The following is a 25,620-nucleotide window of genomic DNA, read 5'->3' as shown; positions in this document are numbered from 1 at the left end:
TTTTAACTTCCACATCTTCATCAGCTACCAAAGGTTCCAGCCACACAAAACTATTTGATCTTTTCCCTGCTTCCTTTTAAATACCATTGACCCTCTTTCAAAAATGAAACTAATCTAACTTGAGGCAGAATGTGTTGTTGGTTGTGAGATAAGGATTGTAAATGCCAAAATATATAATGCCTTCTTTTTTTGTAACTCCACCCATCCGTCTATGGAAAATTTACTGTTCTTTTGAATCCATCAAATGCCACTTCTATGATGTGTTTCCTAGTTACTGAATCAGAATGTGAATTACACCTTTTTTGTGTTTTGTTTGCACTCCCTTATTTTTACATATTTTTAACGCTTATGATGATCTTCCTTGTAATTTCACAACTTACTATAGTGAATTCTGTCTTCATCTAAATGCCTCACTAGAATTCAGCCTCCTTGACAGATGTGTCTGTGTGAATCTTTTCATATTTTCAAAGTATTGGTACAGTGCTCATAGTTATTTTTATTACAGAACAAAGCTCTTATTTTTATTTGTTCCTTGTGATTACCAAATATTCCCAGTAGATGGCACATCATATCACACTTCAACATTTGTAACTAACGTAGAAGCGCCTTCCGAAGCTATTGGAAGGCAGTGTAGATTTTGTTCAGGTTCTGAACTTACGTGGTGATATTAGGGACTAAATTCATAACACACTTGGCATGATGGGGAGAAATTTGGAAAAGATAAAAGTATAAGAAATCTTAAATCTATTTTATTTAACAACATGAGCTAATAATTATCTTAACCTACTTTTAGTAAGGAGGGAGACTTTATCAGAACTAAATTTTATGTGAAGGAAAACATCATAGAAATATACTGTCTAATCTTGAGCTAATGATAGGGAGAAAGCCATAAATTTTTAATTTTTTGTAATTGTCAGTAATTAATACTTTTAAGGTAAATAGGTATAGTGTATAGACTTGAAGGTTTGGCTTAAGACCTAACATTCCAGATTATTTCTATTTTAAATAAAGTATTTCTCACATAGATTTAACTATATTAAATAACTATGTTATAATTATACTTTTAGACTTAAAAATGTGGTTGTTTTAAAATGGATTTTTAGCAGAAAAATGTCTGGTATTTGCCGGAGTATTGTGTCTTTAACATCAAACAACCTTAAAAATATATTCTGTAACTATTGTGTCTTAAGAAATTATTTTAAAACCAAATATCACTTTCATTTCTTTCCAAATCCCCACTAGTACTACATAGAACTGTGGGATAATTAATCATTCTAATTACTGTATGTTGTGAAAGAGGTTTCTTTAAAAATAGGTCTGGCGATTATTTCCCCTTATTTAGGGTTCCTTCCTTTTGATGGGATTTGGTTTGGGGTTTTGCCAATATCTATAAGATTTCTTCAGTGAAAACAAATTTATAATAAGATACTGTATATGTATTAGTACTTTAATTTTTACCCATCTCTACTTTTTTGATCCTTCCCTTGTTATGTTTCTGCAAATAGTCTCTGCATGTGTGGATCTATGTCTTATTCAGCACTGCATCCCTAGTGCCTACAGATTAGGTCCTAACCCAGTGTTGATGGATGGATGACTCTGAAAGTATTAATATTATTCACATTGGACTACTTTGCTTATACCTATTGAGTCTCCTAGACTGAGCAAAATTATTAACAGATTACTCAGAAAATCATACTGATATATTTTAATTACCAAATGAATGGAAGTTTTTGGCCATCCCTTGGTTTTATCTTTTTAGGTATGTTACATCATAATCAGATAATAATGGCCTATATGATTTTTAGTTTTTGGAATTTACTGAGTTTTTTGTGACCTAAAAATACATTTAGTTGTCACAAAGTTCTTAATTCCCATTTTTACTTTTATTTTTATTCATTTATTTATTTTTGAAACAGTTTTACTCTGTCACCGATGTTGGAGCTCAGTGACATGATCATATGGGCTCGAGTGATCCTCCCACCTCAGCTTCCTGAGTAGTTGAGACTACAAATGTGTGCCACCACACCAGTTAATTTTTTTTTTTTTTTTTTTTGGTAGAGATGGGGTTTTGCCTAGGCTTGTCTCAAACTCCTAGGCTTAAGCGAGCCGCCCACCTTGCCTCCCAAAGTGCTGGGATTACAGGTATGAGCCAACACACTCACCCCTCATGTGTATTTTTAATTATAGTGGGTATGGAATTTTATTTTGTATCTGTTAAATCAAGCTTGTGAATTATGGGCTATAAAGTCTTTCATGATAGGACCCTCAATTGACCTCTACACTTATCTCTGTCTAGAGTTTTTAGAAGTCCTATTAATAGGACAGATTATAATGCTTTTTGGTTAAATTGATTTAAATAACCCATATTTAATTAAAATAATCCATATAGGTGGAATCCACACAGAGTATGATAAGGATTCTCGGACTGTCTGCAACTTTACCTAACTACCTCGATGTTGCCACATTTTTACATGTTAATCCATACATTGGACTTTTCTTCTTTGATGGCCGTTTTCGACCAGTACCTCTTGGACAGACATTTTTGGGGATTAAATGTGCAAATAAGGTAAATACTCATTTTAATTCTTATCTAAAAATATTTTTGTTGACTTATTATTGAACACTTGTTTGGGGTTAGAGACTCCAAAAGACCATTTCAGTCTTTTGTGGTCTCCACTGAAATGGCCTTTTGCAGAACACTGAATCACATTACAGATGTGATATCCTAGACAAAATCAGGCATACTTCCTCAACTATTTGTAGTAGAGTAAGTCCTCCTACAGAAAGTAGCTTGTCATAGTTTGCATTGGTGTTTTCAACGTATGTTACATATTTTCAGCTGTTAAAAGTTTTAAGTTATTTTGACGTGAAATGATTGAAGGGCATTGTGGAATAATAAAAACTCCAATTAAACACACAATATATATTGTGATGATATTCATTTAATAGAAATAATAGTACCTCATACACAATTGAAAAATAATTTCATAGTAGCAACCATCAAGGAAGGTGTTCCATGTAACTTACAATGTTCTATAATTACCTTTATTATTATATATATAAATGGCATTTCTAAAATTCTATGCTTTAAAAAGTTTATCTAATTTTGAAATTAGTACTACCTATACTATTCACACTATTAGGGTGCTTATGATAGGATTATTTTATAATATGAAGGAAAACATTGCTTAAAATTTAAACAATTATCATCCTATTCAACACCTATTTTTTGTGTAGAAGAAATAGTTTTAGGAAAATATTTACAGGCCTTTTGACATTTTTACTAAAAGAGAACAAGATAGAATCATATGTTACTATGTCAACCTTAGTCTTTAATGTATTACAGTCACTTCTTGCCTAAAAACAATTTCATTAGTAAAATAGAGCCATTTTTACCTTGTACTATTATAAGTAAAATATTCACCTAAAAATATCCAAAGTGACTGTTACTATAATACAACAGTTAATGTCCTGGGACTGCATTGCATGAAAGTTAGGTATCTTTAGAATTCTAGGGAGTCATTTTAGACTCATACTCAAAGGGAGAGTTTATGATATACAATTACGCATATTTTAAGCTTCATAATTGTTTCAAGTACTGCTTTTCAGCATTATTTGCTGCTTGTTTTTTTCAGTTATGTTTCAGTATAATTTGATTATTTAGTTCATTTTTGACGTTATCAGTAGGATAGATGTAGAACTTCTTTTATAGCTTTAGAATGTTTTCAGCTTTATAATTTAGAAGATAAGCAGATGATTATCACAGAGAGATATAAAGAGAAGAAAATTGTTTCACATGCTTGTCAGCCACCTTAAACCTTATTTTCTTTCAGTTGCATCATACAAATTGGTAAATCACCTAAAGCTAATTAAATCCAAAGTATATTTCACTACAGTACGTTACCATCATAATCATGAAAGGAATGGGAGAATGATGTGAGTGTTATGTCTAATTTGGAATAATGGCTTTGGCCAGAAATGAATCCAAAGTACACTGAAAAAGTTATTGGGAGTTTTGTCTTTTGTAGAGGGTGGGGATAGTTTTTAAATTATTCGTGGGGAGTAAATTATCCTATAATCATCTCATCCTACTTAGCTGTTATAAGTCATAAGAGTTCCAATATTTTAAAATGTTTACATTAATGAAACAAAAAATCCAAATCATTGTCATTTTAGGTGTACATGATGCTTTTCATCCTCTTCTAAACTCTTACTAATACATGTTAAGTGGAGAGATAATAGGCTGGGTTACATGCCTACTCCTTTGGGTTAGCCACCTTACCTTTTTGGTTAGAAGCTTTCTTATCATTAATAAGGAATATGAGACCCATTTAAATTTTTTTAAATTGATACATAGTAGATTTACATATTTTCTGGGCATATGTGTGTATAATACATTCATAATTATATGAATACATTGATAATTATATGAATGTATTAACTTACATGAAAATCTTCAGTCAAATCTATTTGACTGAATATCAAATTAGTTTAATTGGGATATCCATCAGCTTAAATACTTAGAGACCCTTTCTTAATTCATAAATTTTATATTAGATTTCCAATTAGTCTGAAATATGTTTCTGTAGAAGCATTTTGAATAGCAACCTCTCTCAATATACATTACAGAAATAGTGTGTTACCTTATGTTTCAACTCTGTGTGCCATTTGATACTTGATCCATAGTGTTCTCGCAACATTGAGAATCATACAGGAAAGGTGTGCTGTATGGTTCATATAATGAAATATATGGAAAATAGCCTGGAGAATGGGCTTCTCGGAAAAGCAGAGAGAACTTTAAAAATTATTCTAAAATATTTGTAACTAACAAGAATATCCTTAAAGATATTGTATTTTAAAAACTTGGTGGGTTTAGAAAGTTAGTACTCAGAAACTATTATCTGAGTTATTCTATTTGTACTTTTAAGTTGCATTGCATATTTTTTAATGGATTGTTATATGTTATATGTTTATGAGGTATTTGTTACCTCTGCATTCTAGGTAGTCTGAAAGTTTAAAAAAATGCATTGTAATTGGCAAAATTTTATTTGTAGTTAGAAAGTTTATAATTGTTTCATCTGATTTTTTTTTTATGTTTTAAAATCTTTAAGATGCAGCAGTTGAATAACATGGATGAAGTATGTTATGAAAATGTTTTGAAGCAAGTAAAGGCTGGACACCAGGTACACTTATTTTATCCTGCTTTTAGAGATTGCTTAATGATAAAAATTATTAATATTTAGGCTCTTCAGAAGAAAATTTTTCTTTAATTCTGAGGCAACGACTCAGAGGTTCTAATTCTTAATAACTGCTTTAGCCCAATGGGTAAGTCATAAAAATATTCATAGATATAATCATCCCAATATTGATAGGTCGTGCTATTTTGTTTGCCATTTTTAATTTTAAATATTACATTCTTAGTATTCATGAAGCGATATAAATTGAAATGTAATGTATATAATAAAGTTTTGTATTGTTTGATGGTGTTTAGAAATTAAGCACTTTTATTTTTTAATTCTCCATTGTTCAGTATACTCCCATCAAGATTGTTAAAGACAAAGTGAAGTGATAATAATTGCTTATATAAAAATTGTCCACTTGCCAATTGTTCATGGTTCTTTGAATAACTTTATTATATCATTTCTTAAAACAATGTGAGCCTTTTATGACATATAAAGTGTTTTCCTGGCCCTTAGGTTGTTAAATTCCTTTTAAGAGTAGTGAAACCTTTTTTTCCCAGACTAAATCTTGTTTGCAACTCCAGTATATAAAATAAATCAAAGATGATTTTAACTTGAGTGCATGGGACACTGCCTCCTTAAACATTGGAACACTGAGCATTCTTGAGGCATTTTTTCTATTTTTAGGAAATAGTTTTAAAATCACGTTCATAACTAATCTCTAGAGACTGTGCTTGGTTTTAAGAGTAACTTTTTCAGAAATCACAAGTATTTTAAGTTGTATACTAGCAATAATAATAGTAGCTAACCTTTTCTAGTTCTTAATAAATGTATGAAGCTGGTAAGATTATCTTATACTTACTGGCTAATTGAATTTTCTCAGCAACCTATCAGGCAGGTACTATTATCTTCACTTGACAGATGAAGAAAATGGAGTTCTTTGCAAAATAAAGTAACATGTTCAGGTCATTCTGCTAGTGCACTTTCAGATCCAGGCCATGAGCTGCTAACCATTGTGACATATCACTTTCTTTGCATTTATTTTATGTCATTGTTCTCCTTTGACCCTCATAAAAAACTGTTTTGTGAGTTGCATTATTTATCATTTTAAAAATAAAGAAATATAAAATGCCAATATTCTTTCTTTAAATTAAAAAAATCCTACTAAATAAAAACAATTTGTTCTAGGTCAGAGGCTGGCAGAATTTTTCTGTAAAGAGTCAGATAGTAAATATTTAAGGCTTTATGGGCCTTATGTTTTCTGTTGCAGCTACTTCAACTTTGCTATTTAGCATGAAAGCAGCTATGGACAATATTTGAACAAGTGGGTGCAACTGTGTTCCAATAAAACTTTATTTACAAAAATAGGCAGCAGGTGCATTTGGCTTGCTGGCTATAATTTGCCACCTCTGTTCTGGATTGCCTCATGAGATTTTATTTGTAGTGAATGTGTGATGATCCCGAAATGCTATCTAGAGAAACGTTTGAAAGCATTTCAAAAAAGATTCTAATGGAATGTCCTGTATAGCCTTCTTTGCAAGAGTATCATAAATTCAGTGTAAGTAGCTAGATGTTATCACCATGCACATTTATTTCCAAGTTTTATATTACAAAATATATAAACTATATTGTTAGCTAAGGAATGTAGCTGTGGAGTCTGTAAACTCTTTTTGTATAGGGAATATCAAAAAGATTCAGTAAATATTTAAATGTTTTCTCAATTTAGTTTTTTTAAAAATACAGTTAATTTTTTAGAGAAGTTTTAGGTTCACAGTAAAATTGAATGGAAAGTAGAGTTTCCGTATGCTCCCTACTCCCACACAAGCACAGTGTCCCCAGTACCAGAGGGATAATTTGATTCAATCAATGAACCTACATTGACATGCAGATGTTACTCAAAGTCCACAGTTTACGTTAAGGTTAACTCTTTGTTTTGTACATTCCATGAATTTTGAGAAATGTATAATTACATGTATTTGCTATTATAGTTTCATACAAATTTGTTTCACTGACCTAAACATCCTCTATGTTAAGCCTGTTTTTCTCTCCTCCCGCTTAACTACTGATCTTTTTACTCTCTCCATAGTTTTGGATTTTTCTGGAACATCTTATAGTTGGAACCACATAGCATGTAGCCTTTTCAGATTAGCTTTTTTCCCTTAGTGATAGGTATTTTAGGTTCCCCATGTCTTTTCATGGCCTGATAGCTCAGTTCTTTTTGGTATTGAGTAATACGCCATTATCCTGGTGTGCTAATTTATTTATCTGTTCACCTGCCAAAGGACATATTGGTTGCTTCCAAGTTTGGCAATTATAAATAAAGTTGCTGTAAAATCCATGTGCAGGTTTTTGTATGGACATAAGTTATCAACTCGTTTCAGTAAATAATAAAGAGTATAATTGCGCTGGGCGTGGTGGCTCATGCCTGTAATCCCAGCACTTTGGGAGGCCGAGGCAGGTGGATCACGAGGTCAGGAGATCGAGACCATCCTGGCTAACACGGTGAAACCCTGTCTCTACTAAAAATACAAAACAGCTGGGCGTGGTGGTGGGCGCCTGTAGTCCCAGCTGCTGCAGAGGCTGAGGCAGGAGAATGGCGTGAACCTGGGAGGTGGGGCTTGCAGTGAGCTGAGATGGTGCCACTGCGCTCCAGCCTGGGTGACAGAGCAAGACTCCATCTCAAAAAAAAAAAAAAAAAAAAAAAAAAAATGAGTAATATGGTAGGAGTATGTTTAGCTTTATAAAAAACTACAAACTATCTTCCAAAATACCTGTACCATTTTTCATGCCCATTAGAGAATTTCTGTTGTTCAACATCCTCACATCCTTGCCAGCATTTGGTTTTGTCAATATTTTGGATATTGGCCATTCTAAAAGGTGTGTAATGGTATCTTGTTTTAAGTTGTATTTTTCTAACGACAAGTGATATTAAGCATCTTTTCATATGCTTGACATTTGTCCATCTTCTTTGGTGAAATGTCTTTTCAAGTCTTTTGCCCATTTTTAACCAGGTGGTTCATTTTCTTATTGTTGGGTTTTAAGAGTTCTTTGTATATTTTGTTAACAGTCCTTTATCAGGTATATATTTTGGAAATATTTTCTTCCAGTCTGTTACTTGTCTTCTCATTCTCTTTCCTCTTATTTCTCTTAGTGTTTTTCAGCAGTTATAAATTTTAATAAAGTCCAGCTTGTCAATTATTTCCTTTATGTCTTTGGTGTTGTATATAAAGAGTTATTGCCATATCCAAGGTCACCTTGATTTTCTCTTATGTTATCTTCTAGGACTTTTATAATTTTGTGGTTTTACATTTACTTCTTTGATCCATTTGAAGTTAATTTTGTAAAAGGTATGAGGTCTGCGTCTAGATTCATTTTTTTTGCATATTGATGGCCAGTTGTTTCAACATCATTTATTGAAAGACTATATTCACTCCTTGTTCCTTAGTCAAAGATATGTTAACTGTATTTATGTGGGTCTATTTCTGGGATCTCTGTTCTGTTTCATTAATCTGTTTGTAAGTCTTAAAATCAGATAGTGTCTCTCCTCTGACTTTATTTTTCTCTTGCAATATTGTGTTGGCTATTCTGGGTCTCCATTTAATTTTGAACTGTGAATTAATAACATTTTGCATCATAATTTTTAATTGTGGTGGCATTTCTTCCATCACAAGAGAACCTTTTCTAGTCTATAATAGTTTTTTTTGTTTTTTTGTTTTGTTTTGTTTTGTTTTGTTTTTTGAGACAGAGTTTCACTCTTGTTGCCCAGGCTGGAGTGCAATGGCACAATCTCAGCTCACCACAACCTCCACCTCTCGGGTTCAAGTGATTCTCCTACTTCAGCCTCCCAAGTAGCTGGGATTACAGGCATGTACCACCACACCCGGCTAATTTTTTTTGTATTTTTAGTAGAGACGGGGTTTCACCATGTTGGTCAGGCTAGTCTCGAACTCCCGACCTCAGGTAATCCACCCACCTCGGCCTCCCAAAGTGCTGGGATTACAGGCGTGAGCCACCATGCCCAGCCCTATAGATTTCATTATGAATGAGTACTCTTAAATATTTCTTCTCTTTTTAATTAATGGAAATTAAAATATAAATACTTTACAGTGGGACACATAGTAGATATTTTATCTTTTTAATCTAGTCAGGAAAATACCTACCACATCTTACAGTATCTTTTGTAACTGATGAGACTTGCATGCATTATGAAAAAATCTTAAGAGGCCACTAATAGAAATGTTATTGTGTTGCCCCTAGAAATTAAAGCAATTGTTATTTTTCTGTCATAGTTAATACTTAATGACCAGGTAAGGAGGTACCTGGTACTTTAGTATGGAACATAGGATTGCTTCTCATCAGAATAGGTTACTTTTTTAGAGTAAAAAGAGAAATTTTTGAAAATTTTTTCCTATTGAGATTGATAAATAAATGTAGCCATGTATAAACACATAAATAAACATAGACTATTGTAAATTCAAGCTTATATGAGTAAATAGCTTAATAATGCTATTACTGCCAGTACCACAGCTATTTTGAGGCTTTAGAAGCTACGGGTTGCTTAGCCTTTTAGGGTTATAGCCTTTATCATACTATTTATAATTATTATTGAAACATATTTGTTATATAACTTTAGCTTTTTTATTAAGACGATGTTACATTTTAAAATATTCATTTAAAAAATAAAATGCAGCTTTATCCCCAAATGTTGGGAAAAGTAGCAGTTATATCTTCTATTGTAGATAAAAACCCAAATATATGTTGTAATATAGGGGATCCTAGGAGAACTTTCCTCTCTCTCTCTTCTGTTATAATTCCCTCACTGTAATAGGGATTAAGATGCCCCCTTAGGAATCATTAATTATAAAACTTGGATGCTGGCTAGGGGTGTTTAGTCAGTAGAGATGAGATCTTACTGCCAGCTTTTTTATTTTTATTGTAAATCCATTCATTGCATTACTTTTCAAAATGAAAGATGACTGAGGAGGGCAGGCTCTTACTATGGTAAATTCTGATAGGACAAAGTCAGTTGGAGGGCTAGTTTCACAGTAGTTGTGCATGGTTAGAAAGGATAGACTTGGATGGGATACCCAAGAGAAGTCTTCAGGTTACCAGGGGCTGGTTGCTTTAGGGCATGAAGAACCTAGGAATGGAGAATGCACACAGCTGAGGCAGAATTTAGAGATAAATATCACCTCTCCAACTTTTGTGTGCATATTTTGCCATCCGTGAGCTCTTTAAGAATGTGTGACTTCTAAGCTATTTTCTTGTCTGGCTAAAAATGCCCTGTGGGTAATTGTGTAAAGTATGATTGCAGTTTAAGAGTCTACTAACAAACTTTTGGATCTGAGATCGCGTCCAGATTTGTATTTTAGTGCCTTACTGCAAACAAGAATTAGAGCAGGATAACTATGATCCTTCTTTAAGATATGTGCCCTAAGAAGTAAGGTTTAGTATACAGGTCTCACAGTTTCTGTTTTTGAATGATTAGTGATGACATTCATTTACCATAAGAGTGGGACTTCAGGTTTTATAGAAATACCTACATATCTCCTATACTATTTGTTAGCTATAAAAATAAAATGACAATATTAAAATCGTTTATAGTTTTCTATTATTTTACCATTTTAACATTGTAATTGCAGTTTTATACATTTTCCATTAGTCTTTTATCCATTCACACATATGCCTTTTAATTTTGCTCCTTCAAACTTAATGTTAATTATTAGTTATACTACATTACTAAATTATAATTATACCATATATACAGTTTTATATTCACTTTTTCATAATGAATAATAAACATTTTTAATGTTTCTACATGGTCTTCACAATTTTAATGTTTGCAAGAGAGAAAAAAGAATCTATTCAGGTTCTAATTTTCAGATACCATAAAAGTCTCTTTGGACTTAACCTTCCAAATCCTCTAACATAACATGATTATTTCTCTTTGTTAAAGGGAGAAATGAACCTAAGGCATGTTAAGCAGCTTCCCAAGGTCACAGAGCTAGTTAAGAGAGGCACCAGGATTTAAATGCAGGTCTTTGTGTTGATAAAACCCATAATATCTTCAGAACTTGACACTGGCCCTTTGAAATTAAGCTGATATTGGTTGTTTATTATTGGTTATTCCTCCATTATTAAGTAAGTTAAATGTTTGCAGTTTTCTGTTATTAAAGATTATGCTACTGTAGTGATTATCTTTCTACCTGTTATTTTTGTTTAAATATTTACTTTAAATAAATTTCCTAAAATGGACTTTTGGCAGAAATGGCCACATTTTGTGGTCTTGCCACATGACCATAATTTATACCCAATGAATTAAAACATTTTGTTGTCACAGGAGACCTACATAGGATTTTATAAACATAGGCCATTTCTTCTGAATACTGTTATCAATGTAGTGCTATGTAAGGTTATGATCTAATATATGTTTGCCATTTTGGATTTTTTTTTGTTTCGATCTTAAGGCATAGAAAACAGAGTGATGTCATACCAGTGAAGTTTTTTCTTAATTGGCAATTGTTACTGCCAAATCGTGATTGCAATAACACATGTATTGCACATGATTTGTTCATGTATTGGTTTGGGTGTACACTTATTTTCAATTAGTAAAATCTATTCTTTCTTGCATTTTTGTTTTACACTGTGACACTGTGGTCTTTTAGCCCCTGAATTTTTTTTAATGTGATTTAAATAGGATTAATATATATATCCTAGCCAGTTGATATGTATTTTGACTGTTGACATTGGCAATATTGACATTTTGGACAGAATAATTGTGTTTTGGGGGATGGAGGTTGTGTCCTGTATACTGTTAAGTTGTTTAGCAGCATCCCTGGTCTCTACCCAGTAGATGCCAGTGGCTCTCCCCGCTCCAAATATCACAACCCAAACTGTCTCCAGACATTACCAGATGTTCCCTGGGGTACATAAGTGCCCCTGGTTGAAAAGTGTTGTTTAGAGGGATGTCTCTTGAGGCATCCCTGAGATATCTTTCCTAGTGAATGTATTTTCATCTAAATGTGTGTAAAATGTGCCAATGATGAACATTAGGACATCGTGTAAGAAAGAACCAAGATATAAATTTATCTCAACTGGGCAGTATTCAAATTCAACATACTAAAATTTCTAATGGATAAATGTAAAGTCCTACTTTTAAATTCAAATAATAAATTCCATAGGTATAAATTAAAGAATCATTGCCTTGGAAAAAATAATTTTAGTTGAATAAATTCACTTTAATTCAAACAAGTATTATATACACTTTAAAAAACTAATGACATCTTAAATGTCATTATCAGAGAGAAAAAAGTTCAAATCCAGGAAGGTGAAAACTTCGTTGTAATTTGGCTTGTTACCAAGTACTGTGGTCATTTCGTATCATATTTTGAGAATAGAGGTTCAAGAGAAGGTTATTACGATTGTGAGAAGTTTGGAATACATATAATTTGAGTTAATGGTCAAGAGAAACCAGAATGTTAAGATTGCAGGAGAGAAAATCCAGGTGGGGTTTGGGGGAAAGTGGTGGTATTGGAAAGGCTGTCATATGAAAGGGAGGTATGTTCTATTTTGCACAAAGAGAATTAGAACCAATGAGTGGAAGTTCTAGAGAGCTAGATATAAGCAACTACAATTTTTTCTACAGTGAAATAGACTGAATTGCAAAGGAGCTACCCTTCTTTTAACCATAGCTGGACAATGCTTTGTCTAGGATACTGTAAAAAGTGTCGTCTACATTGGGACAATCATCATGAACCTCTAAAGTATTCTTAATTTTAAATAGACAATTTTATGATAATTCTACTCTCTTAGTAGTAGCTGCCTGGCACACTTTTGTTTTGCCCTATTAAAGAGGTAAACTTTAATTTTTATCTTTTAATAAAATGTACTCAAATAAATAAATAGATTAATACAAAATAGACTGAATAAAGAAATAGTTTAAAGTTTAACCCTTAGGCATACCATAAACCAAACATGAAGGGGAAAAAATAATCACTGGTAATTCTACTACCAGAGGTAGCTTCTGTTTGTATTTGTCCTTCCATTTTATTGATGCATTTTATTCCCTTAATTTTTTTCTTTTATTCCTATAGTTTATCTAATCTGTTATATTTTTCTCATTCAAAAATATGACAGAACCATAAATAGAAATGATAGCATTAAAATGTAAATAAATGCTTTGATAATGGGATTATATTTAAAATTTTTAATCAGTTCTTCTGATTTCTACAATGTTGTCCTTTTACTTTTTGTGTCCCAGCAGGACAGGTCCTACCACAAAAGACAGGGTTATAAGGAAATACTGTTGATTTAGTTCTCAGTATATCATCGTATGCATGGGAAGTCTGTGGTAAATATGATTTGATTTTGATGAATTGCCTTGTCTTCAAAGATTTAACATACTTAATGAGATGAGGATGATAGGAAATATGAAACGCATCAGAACTATGGTCCACTAGTTGAAATTTGCTTCTAGTGTTGCTAGTATTACAGATGCCCAGGCCAATGCCTTCAGATTTTAAGTACTAAGCTGGTAAGGCAATGGTCTTTTACATTAATGCAGTCATCTCAACTTAAGAGCCCTTTTGCAACATAAGTGAAGAACAAAGTTCTATCATTTGCATTTCTTGAAAGTAACTACATTATATGTTTAACTTTATAAAAGTTGCCCAAAACTGAAATCTCTCTCTGTATCAGTCTTCTGAAAAGGCTTGCTCTGTTTAAGTTTTCTATTTGCAGGTTGATCTGCCAATATTATTTGGCCTAAAATCAGTTAGCTTACTATGTGGCAGCTTCTGCTGAATGCCTTTGTATTATGTCCAGCAGAGAAAATTGCCGGGTAGGTACTTGGAAAGCACGACTGTTAAACATTTTGATTTTGGTAAATATGCCCATTGCAACAAAGTTGGCAACCCTTGATTTATTCCATCACACAAGAACCGGTACTTCATAGTAGTCATTGATTATTGAGACTCATTTAGAGGTTTGCTTTCAGGAACTTGGAACCCCGTAAAGGATTATTTTTTTCTTTTTGAATCTCCTTGAAGAGAGACCTTAACTAAGCTGTAGTGTTCTGTCCTCTGCTTGTATTAGAAGGTCAACAAAGAACTTCCCAGTAGAATAGAGTTTTTGAATTGTGTTTTTTTTTTTTTTATTATACTTCAGGTTTTAGGGTACATGTGCACAATGTGCAGGTTTGTTACATATGTATCCATGTGTCATGTTGGTTTGCTGCACCCATTAACTTGTCATTTAGCATTAGATATATCTCCTAATGCTGTCCCTCCCTGCTCCCCCCACCCCACAACAGTCCCCGGAGTGTGATGTTCCCCTTCCAGTGTCCATGAGTTCTCATTGTTCAATTCCCACCTATGAGTGAGAACATGCGATGTTTGATTTTTTGTCCTTGCCATAGTTTACTGAGAATGATGGTTTCCAGTTTCATCCATGTCCCTACAAAGGACATGAACTCATCATTTTTTATGGCTGCATAGTATTCCATGGTGTATATGTGCCACATTTTCTTAATCCAGTCTATCGTTGTTGGATATTTGGGTTGGTTCCAACTCTTTGCTATTGTGAATAGTGCCGCAATAAACATACGTGTGCATGTGTCTTTATAGCAGCATGATTTACAGTCCTTTGGGTATATACCCAGTAATGGGACGGCTGGGTCAAATGGTATTTCTAGTTCTAGATCCCTGAGGAATCACCACACTGACTTCCACAATGGTTGAACTAGTTTACAGTCCCACCAACAGTGTAAAAGTGTTCCTATTTCTCCACATCCTCTCCAGCACCTGTTGTTTCCTGACTTTTTAATGATGGCCATTCTAACTGGTGTGAGATGGTATCTCATTGTGGTTTTGATTTGCATTTCTCTGATGGCCAGTGATGACGAGCATTTTTTCATGTGTTTTTTGGCTGCATAAATGTCTTCTTTTGAGAAGTGTCTGTTCATGTCCTTCGCCCACTTTTTGATGGGGTTGTTTGTTTTTTTCTTGTAAATTTGTTTGAGTTCATTGTAGATTCTGGATATTAGCTCTTTGTCAGATGAGCAGGTTGTGAAAATTTTCTCCCATTCTGTAGGTTGCCTGTTCACTCTGATGGTAGTTTCTTTTGCTGTGCAGAAGCTCTTTAGTTTAATTAGATCCTATTTGTCAATTTTGGCTTTTGTTGCCATTGCTTTTGGTGTTTTAGACATGAAGTCCTTGCCCACGCCTATGTCCTGAATGGTATTGCCTAGGTTTTCTTCTAGGGTTTTTATGGTTTTAGGTCTAACCTGTAAGTCTTTAATCCATCTTGAATTAATTTTTGTATAAGGTGTAAGGAAGGGATCCAGTTTCAGCTTTCTACATATGGCTAGCCAGTTTTCCCAGCACCATTTATTAAATAGGGAATCCTCTCCCCATTGCTTGTTTTTGTCAGGTTTGTCAAAAATCAGATAGTTGTAGATATGTGGCATTCTTTCTGAGGGCTCTGTTCTGTTCCATTGATCTATGTCTCTGTTGTGGTACCAGTACCATGCTGCTTTGGTTACTATAGCCTTGTAGTATAGTTTGAAGTCAGGTAGCATGATGCCTCCAGCTTTGTTCTTTTGGCTTAGGATTGACTTGGTGATGCGGGCTCTTTTTTGGTTCCATATGAACTTTAAAGTAGTTTTTTCCAATTCTGTGAAGAAAGTCATTGGTAGCTTGATGGGGATGGCATTGAATCTATAAATTACCTTAGGCAGTATGGCCACTTTCACGATATTGATTCTTCCAACCCATCAGCATGGAATGTTCTTCCATTTGTTTGTATCCTCTTTTATTTCATTGACCAATGGTTTGTAGTTCTCCTTGAAGAGGTCCTTCACGTCCCTTGTAAGTTGGATTTCTAGGTATTTTATTCTCTTTGAAGCAATTGTGAATGGGAGTTCACTCAAGATTTGGCTGTTTGTCTGTGATTGGTGTAAAAGAATGCTTGTGATTTTTGCACATTGATTTTGTATCCCGAGACTTTGCTGAAGTTGCTAATCAGCTTAAGGAGATTTTGGGCTGAGACAATGGGGTTTTCTAGATATACAATCATGTCATCTGCAAACAGGGACAGTTTGACTTCCTCTTTTCCTAATTGAATACCCTTTATTTCCTCCTCCTGCCTGATTGCCCTGGCCAGAACTTCCAGCACTATGTTGAATAGGAGTGGTGAGAGAGGGCATCCCTGTCTTGTGCCAGTTTTCAAAGGGAATGCTTCCAGTTTTTGCCCATTCAGTATGATATTGGCTGTGGGTTTGTCATAGATAGCTCTTATTATTTTGAGATATGTCCCATCAATACCTAATTTATTGAGAGTTTTTAGCATGAAGAGTTGTTGAATTTTGTCAAAGGCCTTTTCTGCATCTATTGAGATAATCATGTGGTTTTTGTCTTTGGTTCTGTTTATATGCTGGATTACATTTATTGATTTGCGTATGTTGAACCAGCCTTGCATCCCAGGGATGAAGCCCACTTGATCATGGTGGATAAGCTTTTTGATGTGCTGCTAGATTCGGTTTGCCAGTATTTTATTGAGGATTTTTGCATCAATATTCATCAAGTATATTGGTCTGAAATTCTCTTTTTTGGTTATGTCTCTGCCAGGCTTTGGTATCAGGACGATGCTGGCCTCATAAAATGTGTTAGGGAGGATTCCCTCTTTTTCTATCGATTGGAATAGTTTCAGAAGGAATGGTACCAGTTCCTTCTTGTACCTCTGGTAGAATTTGGCTGTGAATCCATCAGGTCCTGGACTCTTTTTGGTTGGTAAGCTATTGATTATTGCCACAATTTCAGAACCTGTTATTGGTCTATTCAGAGATTCAACTTCTTCCTGGTTTAGTCTTGGGAGTGTGTATTTGTTGAGGAATTTATCCATTTCTTCTAGATTTTCTAGTTTATTTGCATTAGAGGTGTTTGTAGTATTCTCTGATGGTAGATTGTATTTCTGTGGGATCGGTGGTGATATCCCCTTTTTCGTTTTTTATTGCATCTATTTGATTCTTCTCTCTTTTCTTCTTTATTAGTCTTGCTAGCGGTCCATCAATTTTGTTGATCCTTTCAAAAAACCAGCTCCTGGATTCATTAATTTTTTGAAGGGTTTTTTGTGTCTCTATTTCCTTCAGTTCTGCTCTGATTTTAGTTATTTCTTGCCTTCTGCTAGCTTTTGAATGTGTTTGCTCTTGCTTTTCTAGTTCTTTTAATTGTGATGTTAGGGTGTCAATTTTGGATCTTTCCTGCTTTCTCTTGTGGGCATTTAGTGCTATAAATTTCCATCTACACACTGCTTTGAACGTGTCCCAGAGATTTTGGTATGTTGTGTCTTTGTTCTCGTTGGTTTCAAAGAACATCTTTATTTCTGCCTTCATTTCATTATGTACCCAATAGTCATTCAGGAGCAGGTTGTTCAGTTTCCATGTAGTTGAGTGGTTTTGAGGAGTTTCTTAATCCTGAGTTCTAGTTTGATTGCACTGTGGTCTGAGAGACAGTTTGTTATAATTTCTGTTCTTTTACATTTGCTGAGGAGTGCTTTACTTCCAACTATGTGGTCAGTTTTGGAATAGGTGTGGTGTGGTGCTGAAAAAAATGTATATTCTGTTGATTTGGGGTGGAGAGTTCTGTAGATGTCTATTAGGTCCGCTTGGTGCAGAGCTGAGTTCAATTCCTGGGTATCCTTGTTAACTTTCTGTCTCGATGATCTGTCTAATGTTGACAGTGGGGTGTTAAAATCTCCCATTATTATTGTGTGGGAGTTTAAGTCCCTTTGTCGGTCACTCAGGACTTGCTTTATGAATCTGGGTGCTCCTGTGTTGGGTGCATATATATGTAGGATAGTTAGCTCTTCTTGTTGAATTGATCCCTTTACCATTATGTAATGGCCTTCTTTGTCTCTTTTGATCTTTGTTGGTTTAAAGTCTATTTTATCAGAGACTAGGATTGCAACCCCTGCCTTTTTTTGTTTTCCATTTGCTTGATAGATCTTCCTCCATCCCTTTATTTTGAGTCTATGTGTGTCTCTGCATGTGAGATGGGTTTCCTGAATACAGCACACTGATGGGTCCTGACTCCTTATCCAGTTTGCCAGTCTGTGTCTTTTAATTGGAGCATTTAGCCCATTTACATTTAACGTTAATATTGTTATGTGTGAATCTGATCATGTCATTATGATGTTAGTTGGTTATTTTGCTCGTTAGTTGATGCAGTTTCTTCCTAGCCTCGATGGTCTTTACAATTTGGCATGTTTTTGCAGTGGCTGGTACCGGTTGTTCCTTTCCATGTTTAGTGCATCCTTCAGGAGCTCTTTTAGGGCAGGCCTGGTGGTGACAAAATCACTCAGCATTTGCTTTTCTGTAAAGTATTTTATTTCTCCTTCACTTATGAAGCTTAGTTTGGCTGGATATGAAATTCTGGGTTGAAAATTCTTTTCTTTAAGAATGTTGAATATCGGCCCCCACTCTCTTCTGGCTTGTAGAGTTTCTGCTGAGAGATCAGCTGTTAGTCTGATGGGCTTCCCTTTGTGGGTAACCCGACCTTTCTCTCTGGCTGTTCTTAACATTTTTTCCTTCATTTCAACTTTGGTGAATCTGACAATTATGTGTCTTGGAGTTGCTCTTCTCGAGGAGTATCTTTGTGGCGTTCTCTGTATTTCCTGAATCTGAATGTTGGCCTGCCTTGCTAGATTGGGGAAGTTCTCCTGGATAATATCTTGCAGAGTGTTTTCCAACTTGGTTCCATTCTCCCCGTCATTTTCAGGTACACCAATCAGACGTAGGTTTGGTCTTTTCACATAGTCCCAAATTTCTTGGAGGCTTTCTTCGTTTCTTTTTATTCTTTTTTCTCTAAACTTCCCTTCTCGCTTCATTTCATTTGTTTCATCTTCCATCCCTGATACCCTTTGTTCCAGTTGATCGCATCGGCTCCCGAGGCTTCTGCAATCTTCGCGTAGTTCTCGATACTTGGCTTTCAGCTCCATCAGCTCCTTTAAGCCCTTCTCTCCATTGATTATTCTAGTTATCCATTCATCTAATTTTTTTTCAAAGTTTTTACCTTCTTTGCTATTGTTTTGAATTTCCTCCCATAGCTCGGAGTAGTTTGATCGTTTGAAGCCTTCTTCTCTCAACTCGTCAAAGTCATTCTCCATCCAGCTTTGTTCCGTTGCTGGTGAGGAACTGCATTCCTTTGGAGGAGGAGAGGTGCTCTGCTTTTCAGAGTTTCCAGTTTTTCTGCTCTGTTTTTTCCCCATCTTTGTGGTTTTATCTACTTTTGGTCTTTGATGATGGTGATGTACAGATGGGTTTTTAGTGTGGATGTCCTTTCTGTTTGTTAGTTTTCCTTGTACCAGACAGGACCCTCAGCTGCAGTTCTGTTGGAGTTTGCTAGAGGTCCATTCCAGACCCTGTTTGGCTGAGTGTCAGCACCGGTGGCTGCAGAACAGCAGATTTTCGTGAGACCACAAATTCAGCTGTCTGATAGTGCCTCTGGAAGTTTTGTCTCAGAGGAGTACCTGGCGGAGTGAGGTGTCAGTCTGTCCCTACTAGGGGGTGCCTCCCAGTTTGGCTGCTTTGGGTTCAGGGACCCACTTTAGGAAGCAGTCTGTCCGTTCTCAGATCTCCAGCTGCGTGCTGGGAGAACCACTACTCTCTTCAAAGCTGTCAGACAGGGACATTTAAGTCTGCAGAGGTTCCTGCTGACTTTTTGTTTGTCTATGCCCTGCCCCCAGAGGTGGAGCCTACAGAGACAGGCAGGCCTCCTTGAACTGTGGTGGGCTCCACCCAGTTTTAGCTTCCTGGCTGCTTTGTTTACCTAAGCAAGCCTGGGCAATGGCGGGCGCCCCTCCCCCAGCCTGGCTGCCGCCTTGCAGTTTGATCTCAGACTGCTGTGCTAGCAATTAGCGAGATTCCGTGGGCATAGGACCCTCTGAGCCAGGTGTGGGACACAATCTCCCGGTATGCCGTTTTCCAAGCCTGTTGTAAAAGCGCAGTATTAGGGTGGGACTGACCTGATTTTCCAGGTGCCGTCTGTTACCCCTTTCTTTGACTAGGAAAGGGAACTCCCTGACCCCTTGCGCTTCCCGAGTGAGGCAATGCCTCTCCCTGCTTCGGCTCGCGCACAGTGCGCCGCACCAACTGTCCTGCACCCACTGTTTGGCACTCCCTAGTGAGATGAACCCGGTACCTCAAACAGAAATGCAGAAATCACCCGTCTTCTGTGCTGCTCACACTGGGAGCTGTAGACCGGAGCTGTTCCTATTCGGCCATCTTGGCTCCACCCCGTCTGTGTTTTTTTTTTTAACTCATAATAATTGAGGTTGAAGTTAATGTTATCCCAGTCACTGGCCGTCTTTGTATAAGGTTTTAAATGATAACTTTAAATAGGTGATTTGTATGTATCCATCTGTCGGAAAATGAAAAAAATATAATTCAACAATTTTTTTTACGTTATCTAAAAAACTGACAGCCAAATCAACTCTTCAATTTTATTATTCTAATTCTGATGACTGAGAAGTCTAACTGTATGTGTGTGTCATTCTGAGATTCTTTCTGTTTAAATATTTTGTTATACATGTAAGTACAGTAAATTATATATGTATACTATGTGCATGTGTATATATATATGGAGAGAGAGAGATTTGCTTCTGTAATTTCGTTGTAGTTTAACTACACATTAGTGCATTGTTATTAACAGTGGTCATGATTAATAACAATATTACCAATAACAATTTTCAATGATAGTGCATTATTATTAAGCAGACAATTACATATTTCATAAATATGCTTTTTTATTATTAAGGAAAATCAAATTATTTCTTGTGGGGCTGTGTACGTAAACTGTTACTTTTCAAATATATCTTAGCAGTTATAGTAATACAGTGCACAGCAGTAAAGAAATATGCAGTCTATTCTAGTCTAAGTAAACTAATTGAATTTTTCCTGCTACTACCTCATGCTGCCTGCTCCTTCTTCCCCACAATCAGTTAAAAAAAGCGAATACTCTTCGGAATTTGCTTTTTTCTTGCCTTCAAGTTGTTCAGTATCTTGGATTTCTCCCTGGTTTGGTTTCCTTAAGTACTTTGGTTTTATCAGAGGAGCTACGTTTCAAACCATTCGTGAGAAGCCTGAAATACATGTCCATTCGAAAACAAAAGAACTGTGACTCTCAGGCAACTAAACACTTTTTAGGCGAAAAATTAACAGTTTTATCTTAAATAAACAAATGAATTCAATTTGTTTCTCCTTATTTGGATTAAAACAAATTTCACGTTCAAAAACCATGCTGATATTCTCTGATCATACTATTCCATGGGTTTCAGTGATCTAAACTTGTGTGCTCATGTACTTAATAGATTTTATGTGCAGCTTTGCCTTAAAAGTGTTAAAAACAGTAGGAGGCAGTTGTGTTCCACTCAGGCATGTGTGATGACAGATGGGGAAAATCTTTTCATGTTGGCTTTTCAACAGTCCTACTCTGCAAGACTTCAAGCTCTTCTTGGCTATTGGGAAATCAAAAGTTGGCGATTCAGCCTTTAATTTTGATCCATCTGCTCAAACTAATGAGACGTCTCATTTGTAAGCTTCTCTTTGTGTTACCAAATGCAAGTACAGCTTTATCATTCCAGTTAATAATTCCCCTCCTCCTGTGTAACTTGCAGAATGGGAAAATAATTAATGCCTCAACTCTATTGAGATTTTTCTTGTTATACAAACTTTGTTACAGTTATAGGAAAAGAAATTAGAAACTTCCTCAGAGATTATCGCATATTTAGTAAGTTAATTTAGGTTATTTTCCGTATCGTCAAAAAAGTTAAATTCTTAGCAGCTTCTTACTCAAAATCTACCTTCAGTTTTAAGGAATAAAAGGCCTTGTGATATTAAAGACAAAAAAAGTCTTCTTCGTCTTGGATTAATGCTGAACATCAGCCTTTGTTTAGATGTGTGTCTTTTCTCTTTCCTCATTGTTCCTAAGTTGTTAGTAGACATTTCTGTTTCTAAGAAATCACCTTTAAAAATTGACTAATAATTACAGATTAATTTATTACTATCTGAAGAAAATTATTTTTATTTCTAATCATTTCTTAATTATGTAAAAATCAAAACAAATTCCGTCATGCTAACTTAAATAGTGAAACTTTCCATTGGCCCTTTGCCTATAAAGATTATATTCTCCTGATATAATAAGCATCTCTAATTCTCAGTACTAGTGTTTCTACTATATCTGATTTGCCTAGCATGACTTTTATTTGTGAATTATTTGAGTGCTTCTTTCTTTACTCCCCTTCCCACTTTCAACTGAGACGTAATTCCAAAGGAATATAAAAGCTAGAGTTGAAGGAGACATTTTAATTAGGAGCACAGGAATTAAAGATATTTCTCCTTCATCTTTACCACTAAAGATAGTACTACTAAAGAAATATTTCAGCTGTTTTTTAAGTACAAGAAAATCTAAAGGAATCATTTTCTGGACCTCTACTTTTAAAAAAGTGAAAATCTCTGTTGAGTCTTCCATCAAATTGAAATTCCCCTATCCATATTTCACAGGCAAAAAAAAAAAAAATACTTCTTGGTAATGTTGAGTTTTCTGTTTTACTTTTAAGTTAATATTACAAGTATTTGCTTAGAATTTTAAAACTTTCCTATATATAATAAGATAAAAATTTCATTAATATATTTGTATGTAACTAATATATTATATAAAAATAATAGTTGATACTTGATGTACCTTTTCATTAACAGTGGCCCTTTTATAGAGTGAAGAGGATAAGACATTGAGGTTATTCATTTATCCATTTATTCATTCCTTTGTTAACAGTCATTTGTTATAGACATTCTATTGGTAAGGTGTTTGGAATAGAGTTGGAAGTGCATTAACTTCCTATTTGGCCCAAATCCCAGATAGTTGAAAGTTAACATCAACATTTGGTTAAGGTAAAGGCCAAAAGAAAATATCACCATCATAGAAGGAATTTCTAGTAGAATATAATGAAAATTTATTGAAGAGAATTTAATTATAATTATAAATTTAGTAGTTAGATTTAAAAAATTGGACATTATAATTCAAAAGCAATAATTTCTTAGCACCATCAGTTGCTAGAGTAATCTTGTCATTAATATTACTATATATTGAGGATACTAATAGATACTCATTTTCAGCTGAGACCAGTAGAAGAGCAAGACTTAATTTACTGTCACCAAATTATTAAGCTTTTCTTTCTCTCTGATAATAAGTTACTTAAGTAAGTATTTGTCTCTTCTTCTCCTAATCTTGAAGATTTGGTCATTGCTAAATGGTACTGTTTTATTTAAGCAAACTTACAAACTGAAGCTTTGTACAGTGTTTAAATATAGTGTTTTCCAAATATTTTTAGAAAGGGGTTGAAAATTAATGTCCTCTTATGTTTTTAAATTTCTGTTACTTTGTGTTTACTTTTTATTCTACACAATTATTTGAAAAAGCAGCTGCTCTTGAACAGTTCATTTAGAAGTAGCAATGGAGAATGGAACTGATTTTCAAGATGACAGAAAACATTTATGATATTTAGAAAAAAAAATCCAGATGGCATGTCTTGTTTATATTATGCTATTAAACTGGTCAAAAACTATGGTAATAAACATTATCACATGATCATTGGTCATGCCTAATTCAAGAACACGAAAAATTATGTTGACCTACGCATTCTGCTATTCACACTTCCAAAACCAAAGCCAAAGGTGATTAGCACTTTTTTAACTAAATATCAAGGAAAATTCAAAGCTTGATACACCCTCAATAAAAAGTTGTTTTTACAAAAAGGTAAAATTCCCTGATGATAAGAGCTCACAACTGTGAATAAAATAATCAAGAGACTAGGTGGAGGTTGTAGAAGTGGAAATATGTGCAAAATGCTGATTTTAACTTTTACCTATCTCTTCTTACTCTTTTTGACACAAAACTCTGTTTTTCTTTATCCTCTAATCTCTTTGGCCATTCCTTATTCTTTATAGCATTTTCCTTCTCTACCGGGCGTGGCCTTAGACGCTTTATAAATTTAGCTCTCTTTCTTGTGGTTTTATCCCATCCCAATTGTGACCTTTATAGAACTAACTTACATATTTATACTCCAAACCCAGACCTCTTTTCTAAGCTCTAGACTAATATGATCCTGTGTGGCTGGCCTTTTCTCTTGGGTATCTCAAATACAGTATATCTGAACCAAATTTGTAATCTTCCCCTACAAAATGGTAGTAATCTGTCATTCCTTGGCTTAGTGAATGGCATGACTATAGATTTAGTTCCATAAGCCAGAAACCAAAACGTCATTCTTGTCAACTCTCTCTCCCTCAGTCTCATTTGTAAACCCTCACCAATGCCTATCCAGTTTACCTCCTAAGTATCTCTTAAGTCTGCCCATTTCTCTCCATTTCCTCCTCTTTCTGCCACCACTACCTAAACCAAGCAACGATCATGTCTTTCCTGGACTACTCTAGCCACTTCTTAACTGCCCTGCCTGCCTTCATTCTGTCCCTCTCATTGACAGACTGTACACAGCAGCTAGCTAGACCTGTCTTTCAAAACACAGTTCTAGTATGACATTTAAATGATTAAAGTTCCTGTATAAGGGCCCAGTTATTCTCATATTGTTTTGCCATTACCTCCTTCTTCATTACATATTTCTCTCTCTCTTTCTTACTTTCTCTCTCACTTCCACCTCCCATGCCTTCTTTCATCCCTCATCATAGTGATGCTCTTTTACTTATCTTGGGGCTTTTGTACAACTGGTTCCCTATGACTCACACATCCTTATTCTCTTCACTTAGTTGTACTCTGCCAAATTCTTCAGACTTCATCTTTCTCAGAGAAACCCTTTTTTTTTTAAACTTCCCTGACTCTTTCACCTCCTTGTTATAAGCTATAATAACACTGCATATATCTTATTCGTAATTCCAGCTATAGTTTTACATTTTTTGGCTTTTTAAAATTAGTGTCACCCTTTATTATAGGATCATAATTCCTATTACAAAAAGGGCTGTCTCTGGTTTTGCTCACCATTGTACTGACGTACGTCACTTAATGCATGGGGATGCGTTCTGAGAAATGCACTGTTAGGCATTGTATTCGTCCATTTTCACACTGCTGATAAAGACATACCAAAGAATGAGCAATTTACAAAAGGAAAAGGTTTTATGCACTTAGATTTCCACATGGCTGGGGAGGCCTCACAATCATGGCAAAAGGCAAGGAGGAGCAAGTCACATCTTACACGGATGTGGCAGGCAAAGAGAGAGAGCTTGTGCAGGGAAACTCCTGTTTTTAAAACCATCAGATCTTGAGACTTATTCCCTATCATGACAACAGCACAGGGAAGACCCACCCCCATGAGTAAAGGAATTGTGGGAGTAAGTAAAGTTAGTTGTTATGTATAATTTGTTTTAAATGTTTGGTTTTTG

At 34.9% G+C, this 25,620-nt stretch overlaps 1 protein-coding gene across 1 annotated transcript in view; it reads left to right on the top strand.

The window, feature by feature from the left end:
• ASCC3 (activating signal cointegrator 1 complex subunit 3) overlaps positions 1 to 25,620 on the top strand; it is a 393,050-nt gene that overhangs the window by 159,929 nt on the left and 207,501 nt on the right. Inside the window, exons 12-13 of the mRNA XM_030809499.1 lie at positions 2,390 to 2,566; positions 5,112 to 5,183. Of these exons, the coding sequence (XP_030665359.1) occupies positions 2,390 to 2,566; positions 5,112 to 5,183 (249 nt within the window). The remainder of the gene's footprint in view (positions 1 to 2,389; positions 2,567 to 5,111; positions 5,184 to 25,620) is intronic.

The sequence above is a fragment of the Nomascus leucogenys genome, chromosome 3, assembly GCF_006542625.1.
Source record: "Nomascus leucogenys isolate Asia chromosome 3, Asia_NLE_v1, whole genome shotgun sequence".
Classification (NCBI taxonomy): Eukaryota; Metazoa; Chordata; class Mammalia; order Primates; family Hylobatidae; genus Nomascus; species Nomascus leucogenys.
This window is presented reverse-complemented; position numbering and strand designations above follow the sequence as displayed.